At 54.3% G+C, this 11,472-nt stretch overlaps 3 protein-coding genes across 3 annotated transcripts; 1 reads left to right on the top strand and 2 right to left on the bottom strand.

Moving 5' to 3' along the window:
- Positions 1 to 151: 151 nt before the first annotated feature.
- ColSpa_00234 (protein HOL1) lies at positions 152 to 2,057 on the bottom strand (the record flags this gene model as incomplete). The annotated part of the gene is made up of 4 exons (XM_049266446.1): positions 152 to 222; positions 277 to 1,756; positions 1,818 to 1,918; positions 2,012 to 2,057. 4 exons carry the CDS (start codon positions 2,055 to 2,057, stop codon positions 152 to 154), a joined length of 1,698 nt encoding a protein of 565 aa, XP_049122403.1.
- Positions 2,058 to 5,400: 3,343 nt separating this feature from the next.
- Positions 5,401 to 5,997, bottom strand: ColSpa_00233 (uncharacterized protein; the record flags this gene model as incomplete). Its single annotated transcript, XM_049266445.1, has 1 exon — positions 5,401 to 5,997. The coding sequence occupies one exon, from the start codon at positions 5,995 to 5,997 to the stop codon at positions 5,401 to 5,403; it is 597 nt and encodes a 198-aa protein (XP_049122402.1).
- Positions 5,998 to 8,720: 2,723 nt separating this feature from the next.
- On the top strand, positions 8,721 to 10,098 carry ColSpa_00232 (2-oxoglutarate-Fe(II) type oxidoreductase hxnY; the record flags this gene model as incomplete). Its single annotated transcript, XM_049266444.1, has 4 exons — positions 8,721 to 9,007; positions 9,108 to 9,796; positions 9,886 to 9,974; positions 10,042 to 10,098. 4 exons carry the CDS (start codon positions 8,721 to 8,723, stop codon positions 10,096 to 10,098), a joined length of 1,122 nt encoding a protein of 373 aa, XP_049122401.1.
- Positions 10,099 to 11,472: the final 1,374 nt, after the last annotated feature.

Below are 11,472 nucleotides of genomic sequence, written 5' to 3'. Positions count from 1 at the left end.
CGCCCAATGGCGGGGTATATGTCCCTTCTGTCGGGACAGAACAATGCGCAGAGTACTGCCCCCTTATACCGCCTCGTCTTGATGAGTGAAGGGCAGTGATTCCAAACAAGCCCTCGAGATGGAGTAATTAGGTAAAGAACGAAACGATGCTTCATCGCAACCCGGTCAGCTTGAGCAAATCGTGCTGGTGGAAATAAGCGCGGACTCGCTTGCCGTAGATGTCTGAATGACGCGTTAGTCCAACCGTGCCCGTTGACAGTCGGGCCTGAAACTTACACATGGGGATGCTCAAAGCGCAGACCACCACCTGGATGCTTGAGATGGCGATCATGGTGTTCTTGATGCCACCCGCAATGATCCAGTCGTACGCGCTGTACGTCAGACCGAAACTGAAGATATTCTTGAAGATGATCATGATGGTGAAGCCCTCAATGGCGAGTTCGCGGTAAGCGTCGACGATGTACAGGGAGCTGGCGACAGCACCGATGACCATGCCAGCGACCTCGAGACCGAAAAAGACAAGCGGGACGCTGTAGTGGTATTGCCTAGTGGTGAGGCCAGCGGAAGTGATGGCGAAGCCGTACAGGCCCATGCAGCCAATGATGAACATGGGGAGCACCATGACGATGCGGAACTCGGGCTCGTAGATGCCGCCGTTGCGGCGAGTCATGAACTTGGCACTCCAGTCGGCGAAGACGCCGGCAACGATGAACCCGACGAGGGCTCCTACGAAAGCACCTACATAGGCGTACCCGGCATTGACTTCGTTCCAGTAGTAAGGCGGCCCCAAGAAGATGGCGGCAACAATGACACCAATGAAGACGGTCCAACCAATCATTGTGCCCTGGATCAAACACCCCCACAGGAAGGCGGGTTGGACGAACAATGGAAAGGGACGCAGAAGAAGCTTCCAGTAGCTCTCGTCCGTCTTGCGGCCGTCAAAGAGGGCGAGCGACTGAACAAAGGTCTTCTTCGGGGTATGCGCTCCTCGGGTGGCCTCCCGGTCGGGTGCGTTCGTCGATGAGCCGGCGGTCAATTTCTCGCGGTCGTCGCTGGGGCTGCTGCCGGGGGCTTCGGTGAAGGACCCAGGCTTGTTGACGAGTTCGATGGTTTCGGCGACCATGTCGGTGTTGAGCGCGGCGTCCCGGCGGTAGGACGTCTCGGGGCAGAAAAAGAAGACGGCGGGAAGCATGACGGCGCAGAAAATGGCCTCGAAGTAAAACGTCCACCACCAGCCGATGCTATGTGTGATCTTACCGACGACGATCGGCGTGAAGAAGGCGCCACCGAACACGGCCAAGTTTGTAAATGCCATGCGCGAGCCGCGCTGGTGGACGAAGTACAGGTCACCAACGGCAGCGTTCACGAGGGTCTCGAACGGGGTGCAACCGATGCCCTGGACGATTCGGGCGCCCAAGAGCGAGTTGTAGCTGGTGCCGACGGCGCCGGCCCAGGCAGAGGAGGCAATGAGGATGCATGTTCCGACGATGAAGAGATGGCGTTTGCCCCAGACACGCGCAGAGGGCACGAAAAAGATGGCGGCGCCGCCAACCCCAAGGAGGAAGTATCCGGTCAGAAGAGCGATGTGTGTGAAGCTGGTTCGGAAGAGCAGAGCGATCGTCACGGTGTTGGCGGCGAGAATAGGGCCAAGGGCAGTCGCAAAGATGGCTGTGATGGATAGGACGAAGGTGATGAGGTCTCGCTTCCACAAAGGCCAGTTGAGGGGGTCGTTTGGGTCGTCGGAGGGTTGGGGGATCTGGTAGAGACGCGGTCAGCGATGATGCGCACGTCGCGACACCGTGCTGTAGGTGGCTCACAAGTATGATGGGCACTTCGCCGCTCGAGTCGACTTTCAAACCATGGTGGGCATTGTTCGCAGCCTGTGGACGGTTGGGATCATCGAAGTAGCGCGTCGTCCCTGCAGTATTGGCGGTCGGCGTCAGCGATGGGATGACAGCAGGCCAGAGCGGGTATCAGGAGAGCGAAGGCGCATGCGCTTGGGACGACTTACCCGGCACATGGTCCAAGGTCTTGGACTCGAGAACACCGAGACCCATGGCTGCGAATGTTTGGGCTTGGGCAGATGCTAATGTTAGCAGTGCAAGAGTTGAGGTGTCACGACATGATAAGGCCGAAAAGAGGTAGACAGCCGGCACACGCTAAGCGACCTGGCGTTGTCTTTGAGGAGAAGGACCTGGAGGGGGAGCGACTACGAAATGAACGGGTGGAAAAGGCTAACCCCCTCCCTTCCTCTCTCACCCATCCCAGCCGTGGTGCGACCTCGAGTCGGCCGGAGTGGAGAACGGCTCCGTGCAGGAAGTACCATTGGAACTCTAGACCAGTGAGACGGCACTTGGCCAGTGTTGTTCTTCGGCAGCTGCGGGCCTGGGGGTCGCTGGGGTTGTCGACATGGGGGCCCCGTCAGAATCATTTATTTAAGTGGCTCATTAAACCTTAAAAAACAAGCCAAGTGGATTGCCCAAGAAAAAAAAATCCCCCGTTTTGGTTGGGTCCTCCTGCTTTTGGAAGCATGGAACAAAAATCCCCGGGACCCCGGCAAACTCGAGGAGCCGGGTGGGCGCTATCTCCCCCAGAACCGCTGCGGCGACGAACTGTTGCCGGTACGCCAACTACACTCGGTTCGAGAAGAAAGAAGAAGCAGCGACGAAGAACGGCCTGGGCTTTGTGCTTGCTTCAAGGGTGCACATCCACCAATATTGGCCGGAGTTTTCCGTTTCTCTTTCGAAGAAACTCAATATCTGCGCCAATCCATCCCGGTTTCTGGAGCCAATATGGAATGATGGTGTAAAACTCTGGCAATCTCAAAACGAACCTTGATATCTGTACTGGCATGTGAAGCGTCTCTCAATTTCTCTGTCTTTCGTGATGAGCCTTGGGAGCTATGCGGTCATGCCTCGCCGCTTTTCCTCCACATTTTCCATCACACAGCTGTCGGACTCGAGTCCGTGTCATCGCGGGTTTTCCGAAGTTAGCAAGGTAACCGGGTGGCCCTATGTCCGATGCAGACGTGTCTCTCAGCCCGACAACACCACTTAAAGTTTTGGCTGCAATCGTAGTTGGCGTTCGTGCGTAAGCCTTCCGTCCTTCGGGCACCGCCATTCTGACTCCGTTATGCAGGAGTCCAGCCAGCTAATACCTTTGCACTTGTGACATGTTCCGGCTTGTCTACCTTTAGCCCTAGTGTGTGTAAAAACTACTGAAGCCGCTCCGGTGCCCATGACCTAATCGTGCCTACTCTTTTTATACTGGCAATTCGGTTATTTGTTTACGGGTCAGTTCTACATCACTAAAGACTGTCGATGTGGAATGATCAGACCAAATTGCTGTTACGTCCAACCTCATACTTCCTAGAAGATGATCCACCACCACTCTGCAATCTTTTTTGTATCATCAGCAGATCGTCTTGGTTGCGTTTCGACTTCTAGCCAGTCAAAGTACAAAAGATCTCAACATCAAAACATCAAACTGTACAGATAGTTCAGAGCATGTATTCTCCGGTCAGGTAACGGCATGTTGAATTTTTGTATCGTAAGTCAGTCTTGTGCAAATCGAAAAGTGGCTTTCAGTACCTGGAAGCGAACCGCGAAACGCAAGCATACCAACCCGCACTGCACAAATTGACTTGAGGAGAGCAGATTCATCGTTTGCTCCAAAAAGGACTTACAAATACTGACAGACGCAGCTCTAGAGACCGTACAGCCCACAGCTGGGCAAAATAGACTCCGTTGAAATTTGACAAGCTGCAATGTCCACGACAACTCGATAAAGCTCAAATCATGATATCTCCAACACCACAATTGCACGCAGGTCAAAAGACATCGAAGAGACGGCGACACGCCCCACAAAGCCATCGAAACATGCAGAAAACCCCGAAACCCAGCATCTTCCAGAATTGTACATCGAGAATAAACAATTTTCGAGACCATGTGGTCCGGGGAAATTGGCATTGTGTGAGAGCGAAACAATTGTACGTCGTTTTGTTACCCGATTTGGCAACTTGCAAATGCGCGGAGAGAAAAGAACAGGGGGGACACAAAATGGCGCCGGCCTGCATCGAGGCAGCTTTCCTACTACTTCTGGCTCCCCTCAACACTTGTCACCAATAAGCAATTGGAAAAAGAGTAACAAGAAATCCAAGAGCGTGGTTGGAGTTGTCAACGCCTTACCCTTCTATCATCATCTGAATGCAGAAGGGAAGTAGGTCAGTGTCTGAACGTTTTCGAACGTCGATTAATTAGGATAGAACTGATTCGACCCCAGCACTGCACATCACCGATCGTTTCCGTTCTACGTCTTTTTTTCTTTGAAATTATATCTCTCCTCCCTCGACTTCCCTTATCGTTGTCTTCGTGTAAAAGTTATTATTCTTCGAGCCCAATAGTTTGGGAGCATGACACTTTGGTGAGCTAGTGTTTGTGCTACAATTGGGACCAAGGGCTCTTTGCGATACGAGGAAACGCTGACCATATACCCGTACTAGCCCTCGGATCACAACAAAGTACCGCACCTAGCAGGGCGTTGATCAAGGTTGCGAAGCCGCCTAATCGAAAGACCCCTTTGGTCCCCGAAACCCGGACGGAAACCCTGGGTAACGCCAACTCGTCCTACAAAACACTTGCTACCGTTACAATCCATTTTGGCGTACAGAGAGGCCGACTGGTCGAAAAATAGTCCACGATTGGCTATGAAAGTCCTTGTAAAACTGGGTTCGATGGCAAAACAGTTTCATTACAAAGGCTCATGGGATGGCGAAACACCCATGTCAAATGTCTATACCCGCATTATAGGCGATAGGCTGTGCGTTGCGGAAGGAACTCCTACCGATCGGGCTGTTTGAGTTTGCGGCTTTGGCAACCGTCACAAGGCGCGTACGGGAGCTGGCGATTCAGACGCGTGCCGGGCAACTATGTCAACTGCGGTGGCAACTCTTTACGAATTCGGTATCCCGACATCGCGGCATCTTTTGCGGCTGTCCCGCGGGCATCTACACCGTCATGGTAGTTGGAAAAGGCAGTGCCGTGCAGAAAGCATTGTTCTTTGTCGAAGTCAAATGCCCAACGAAACACAGCCGGATGTCCCAGAAAGCCACAGAGGCTGCAAAGAATGCAATTCGACCGAAAAGAGCTATCAAAAATGACTTGGTTTTAGGCAATGCGCGTTACGGCGCAGACGCGCCCAAACAGCACTGCAAACGTTGTGCTCAGGCGTGCCAGGCTCTCTGCGCGGCTGGGCAGCAATCGTGCGCTTGGAACAAAGCGCCATTAGGTACGCAAAGCACCATCTCACAACATTTTACCCTCTACAGCCCATATGACATGTACTTTATCCAAGCGATGTTTCGCATGCGAACATCCCATTCCCCCAACCTGGGGTGAGGGATCAAAAGAATGAGTGGTCTCCAAGCCCGAGGTGTCCGCCGCTGAAAAAGAAATCCATCGTCTCTAAGGACAGAGAACTGTCGAACTCGGGGACCAGAGTTTCTCCCGTGAAAGAGGAAGATGGGTGATCGTACTGTTGCCCCGGCGTGCCCCGCTGCTGCTGTTGTGTCGTCTGCGTCCAAGTCGGAGCCGCCGCCGCCGCCGGCCCCGGTGGTTGGCTTCCACCCACCCCCAGTTCAGACAATCCCACCCCAAGCATTCCATGGTGACCCCCGGCGGCACACAGGCGGCCCTCGATGCGTGAGGAAACCTTCTTTAGGGCCCTCTCTAGTCCGAATTGTATCGCCGACGGCGCGCTGTTCCCCGTGACGCCGTTGTGTTTCTGAGCGTCGCGGAGCAGCGTCAGCACCACGTCATCTGCGTCGGACGGCAAGCCCCCGGTCGCCGACGGCTTCTGTTCGTATTTTGAGATGATGAGCATCGCGTACGCCACGCACAGACGATGGAACTCGGGCAGCTCCTCAGCGCGGGAGGCCGGCATGTCAACGAATGCCCGAACGACGTCCGTCGCGAAGGCGCTGACGCGGGATTGCGTCATGTCGGGAGGCTCATGGGCGCCCGGCTGGTTGTGGGCTTCGCTGTTCGCCGCGGCGTCGACAGGGTGAAGCCTCGGCGAGCTAGACAATGAGTCTTGGTCTGATGCGGCTTGGTCGCGTTCGAGCGAACGCCGGGCGAGGATCAGCCACGCGATTGAGTAGCTTATTCTCAGCGTCGAGGCGGCAGGGAGTTCTGTTCAACCAACGCATTAGCCTTTTTTCAAGTCATCCCTTTGCATGCGTCCGCACATTGGTGCATGTGTGTCGCGTTGTGATGGATTGCAATTATCCGAAGGGGAGGGATTGTATGGGCTGGGCCTACCAAACAAGTAGTTCCACCTTGTTTTCCATGCGGAGAGGTCCTCGCATGTGCCGTCGCTGCCCAAATACAGCCTCTGCGAGAATTTGTCCTGCAGTATCAGATATAGCATTATTTCAGCATATACCATGGCGTCTCGCATCGTCACCTCCTCAAAGTTGAGCAATAGTTTGCACTGTCGGAGGTATGCAACCGGGACAGTCGCCGGTCGACTAGTGGTCGCCGCCCAACTGAGGTGATCGACGTCAGCACCGTTCCTTCAGCACTTATCCACAACCGTGTGCAAGATGTTCACCCATTCGGATCCTTTCTCTGCATTTCCGTTTGCTTCCTCCCTAGCAGGCTCGTGGCTGGCGCAAGTTCAGAGGTTAGGACTTACTGCAAATTTACCAAGCAAGTATTAGCCCAAAGCCTCATAACCCTCTGGTCCGCCTCCGTCGATGTCCCGGATGTTGTCCTCGATAGGATTTCCGAGAAATTGATGCTCAGCATCGCCTGCTGTGCGCAATGCCCGCTTACTAGCCAGCTATCGATATATTCAGGGCCCTAGTAGCGTTGTATCAGCCCGATCTGCAATCATGATACCAATGTCCGGTTCTCCGGCGTCGAGATTCAACACTGGATCTGATCTGTGGTGAGCGCTTTCACGTACCGACGGCGCCGATGCCCACAAGCTCATGATCAAAATACCCATCAACTCCTCCAAGGGAAGCGGGCTCGCAATCATCAGCTGGCCCATCTGAAGTCTCACATGTTCAAAAACGCGCCGGTGCAGCACCGAAGAGCTGTGCTCAGTGAACCGCAAGGCGTGTAGGCAGCAGACATCGTGCAGAAAGGGTGACGCGTGCCGGAGGTCCCTATTCCTGGGGGCAAGGTCGACCTCGCTATTGATGAGGAGAGTATGTCGTCGTCGGCGTACGAATCTACAGAGTGCTTAGCGTTCGGAATAAACCATCTCCCGCAGCTATGCAGACATGCCGAGAGGTGTGATTCGCCCCCACGTCTGTACCCTCCTTTCTTTTTCTTGTGTAGAAGCGATTTTGGGGACCAAGCAAAGTTAGCTGGGGACAAAACTCACTCAACAACCAGATCACGGGCTGTCTTGTCATCCAAAAGGCCCAGCGATACAACATCGGCCTGAACATCAAATGTCCTTCGGTGCCGTCCGCTCAGCTGACTTCCAACTTTCCGTACAACTTCCGCCGGGGACGAGTAGACATGTCGATCCGCCGGCTCAACGTCTTCGTTGCTTGGCACTTTGGCAGTGTCGGCGTCTTCGTTGCCGTTCTTGTCCGCAGACGGATGTTGCTGTTGCGGTTGCTGTTGTCGTTCCTGTTGGCCAGTCGCCAGAGTCCTCCTCTTATCTAACCGGTTTCCAGAGACAAGCGTCTGTATCGTCGTCTTGAGGTCAACGATTGATGCCTCTATGCTTCGAAATCTAAGAAAGACCGATATTGAGCAGCTGTGCTGTGAGTTGCGTATCGGAGAAAACGGAGACAAAACTTACCTTCCCTCGATATCGGGCTTGTTCGCCGCCTCCCGGGAAGAAACGGAGTGTGTATCACCGCTATCGTTCCACGTGCAAGTGATCCTGATCTGATCAGAATTTTGTCACTTCTGCTTGCTCAGGCATTCAACCCAGCTTGCTAGGATTGTTTGTCCGCAAGAGCAGCTGACGCAAATCGTGTACATTGGCTCGCCGACGTACCTCAACGAGCGACACCGCGCACAAGCATCCGACTCCTCATCAAGCTCACACCGACACTTCTGCCTGCGGCACGTATCACATGAGAGGATGCGCCTCTTTCTCTTGCGGCCCGAATCCTCTCTCCCCGCCTCATCCCGCCGGCTTTCGTCGCTCAGCCGGCGGCGGCGCACACCCGGCGAGTCCACCTCATTGCGCATCGTCCTCCCTTTCGATGTTCTCCGCGATCGCCAGCTCAGAGGCCGGATGATAGGGCAGCTGTGAGACAATGGTTCAACAATATACTTGGCTGTCTCGTGGAGGATAAAGGGGTTGGTTCGTGATGGTTTTCGGACAAAACAGGAGATAGGCGGAGATTTCTGTAAGCTTATCCATTGGTCGGGGAGACCCCCTACCTCGGGTAAGAGCGCGGGTGGGGAAGGAGATAACCGGAAATCGGCGGACCGTTGAAGAGGACGTACCGGGGCTTAAGCTTTCGAGTGCCTGTAGGGGACTATGGACAACCAGTGGCGAGAAAACGTGGTTCCAATAGACTCAAGCTTCTAGAAAATGATATAAATATCCACAGCGGACCGAGCTCACCGATATAGACGGGCTAGTTTCGTATCTGGAAAACGACGTATCACATCCGCAGCACCTTTCATCCAGCACCATTCCCATCCTCTTGAGAACGACGAGTCAAACACTGCTTGCGCTCCAAGATGACTACCGTGACAGCAACTGAGAGTGTGCCAGTTGACAAGAGGCAAATCTTCTTGAACAGTTACGACGGCCCGACCTACAGACTGGTATCCACAAACCCACCACGCGATTGCACGCCGGATGAGATCCCCATCATCGACCTGGAAGGGATGAACGGGGACCTCGATGCCCGTAAATCTGTCGCCAGCGATATCTTGCAGGCGGCGAAGACGAGCGGGTTCTTCTACATCAAGAATCATGGCATCCCTGAGCATGTGACGGAAGCCGCTCATCAGAAGGGTATAGAGTAAGTGCACCAATGACCGAGATCGGTCCTGTCTACCGGGACTGGGGCCGGCGTCCGGCGTCCGGCGAAACGGGGATCGTCAAGCTCACTTGATTGACAGATTCTTCAAACTGCCAGAGGAGCAAAAGCGAAAGCTGGAATCATCCACCTCGGCCTACGGGTACTGTGGCTTCCGGGAACGACAGGCCAATCCGGCCGAGACCAAGGACAGGAAAGAAGCCTTCATGTGCCACTATGAGCCCGAGTTCGACCCTCTCCACGAGGGCGTCCTCGACCAAGTGCCGGCGCACGTCAGGCAACATCTTCCCAAGGAAGACTTCAGTTGGGTCGACGAAGGGAGCTCCGCCGTCCTCCCAGGGTTCAAGTCCTCAGTTCTGGCCCACTGGCGTGCCTGTCTGGCCCTTTCGCGCCGTTTGATCCGTGTCATCGCCTTGGCGCTCGATCTCCCCGAGGACCACTTTGATCCCCTGACAACGTACCCCGGCGGCGATTTTGCGATAAACTTTTATCCAGGCCATGGCGAACAGCCCGTCCAAGATCCGGATGAGGTCGGGGTCGGCGCACATACTGATTTGCAGATCTTGACGCTTTTGTGGCAGGACGGGCACAGGGGCCTGCAAGTGCTCAACAGAGCGGGGGAATGGATGTGGGCGCCGCCAATCCGCGGCACGTTTGTCGTCAATATTGGGGACTTCTTCATGCGGATGACCAACGACAGGCTCAGCTCGACGGTCCACCGTGTCATCCAGCATGGCAGGGAAGATAGGATCTCGATGCCCTTCTTCTTTGGTATGAGCCGTCTCCTCAGCCTCTCAGCGACGAGGTCACGGGCCTCCTCGTGTTTGCTTTTGCTGACCAGCCTGTCTTATCGCGTACAGGATTCAATTTTGACCAAAAACTGGGCGTTCTGCCGACCTGCATCGACGAGAATAATCCGGCCAAGTACGAGCCTGTAACGTGCGGTGAGGTTAGTCCATGCATTTCGTCGAAACAACCAGCGAGCCGACAGTGATTTTCTGACGTGGTATCGACAGCTTATTGCGAAGCGCTTGGCCCTGGCGGAAACCAACGTTCAGCGAAACGGCGTGTAGATGTACCTCGCGGGGAATGACTTGCGCAAGAGCATGAACTCGAGGAATTCGAACCGGTGACGCCGTCGTATCCGATCGTCGTCATGAGTTACAAGCTACAGCAAAGGAACGTTTGCTTGGTCAGATGCATCTGCAAAGGAGGCAAAATACTCATCATGAAGTTCGGATCCATGTTCCTTGGGTCGACCCGCTCATCATCCGTGCAAGCTGTAAGTATTTACGGGAGAAGCCAGCTAAATCTCGAGGTTGTGGTTAGGTAGTACTAGCCGTCGGATGGCAATAGCCAAAAAACACCCCGATACTGACGCTCGGCCCTCCCTCCTTAAGAAGGAAGGATCTCCAATTTCAGGAGTTGCGATCGGTATTTCACAATTATACAGTGTGGATTGCAACTCTACTTGTGCAGACATGCCCCGCAAGTACAACACAATTTGGTGTGATGCTCCCCTCATGACAGGTTGCTGGCGCCACAAAAGGGGAGACTGGACCGGATACTGAAGCCGAGCCGCCCCTCGACCTGTCCCCGGTCCTGGCCCAGACCCCGGAAAAGATAGCCAGGTGTCAAAAAGGTCCATTGTCGACTGTGTGCTCCGCATCCGCAGGCTTACGTCTGCACGTGCTATGTCGGCATGTTGGAATTGGCGCAAGCGCCTGCACTGCTGCGGACATCGTAAAGCTGAACGTAGTAGGCAAGGTACGGACTGGGGCTGCGATGAGCCAAGAATACCGCGATGCAGATTGGATCGCCACAACAGGTGGTTGGAAGACCGAAATCGCTGCAGCCCAGCAGCTGTTGTCCAATGAGATTTTGGGTTCTCCATCAGGCAGTCCGGGCAATTGGTGCGTGTAACCTTATCTATGCGACATAGAGAGAGAGGGCCTGTTTACCGCGTGATGTTGAATGAAACCTGGTCTTCTGGTGATTCTGGAAGTTCCCACGACGCCAAGGACATTCCATGTCTTTCATGTTACACCTTGAGCGTTAGCTGAGAGTTTTTATCGTACGATGATAGGAGAACGAGACGTGAAGTCACAAAAGGCCGAGAGCGTCAAGTTTCACCGGCTTGTTCGAAGCGCTCATTAGAACGGCCGGGAGCGTGGAGGACCGGCAGTCGTCTTGTTGAATGAAAACAACGCCTGCAGATTCCTCGGCGTGCCATTTCGTTGACTGAGTCTAGTTCAAGGAACGCCCGATGACGCATGGCCAGTGGCGATCAGTGGAAAGGTTCATCTGGCCCTCGATCCAGGATGGATAGATGATCAAGAAACTGCTTGTTTTGCTTCTCCACCTCTTACCGCTGCCAGACAGATAAAAAGTGCGTATCCTTTGGCGTAGATACGTACCGTCTGTACTCCTCAAAGTACATAGTACCT

This window comes from Colletotrichum spaethianum, assembly GCF_022836535.1.
Source record: "Colletotrichum spaethianum MAFF 239500 DNA, contig01, whole genome shotgun sequence".
Classification (NCBI taxonomy): Eukaryota; Fungi; Ascomycota; class Sordariomycetes; order Glomerellales; family Glomerellaceae; genus Colletotrichum; species Colletotrichum spaethianum.
Note: the sequence above shows the minus strand (reverse complement) of the source record. Positions and strands in the feature narration are given on the sequence as shown.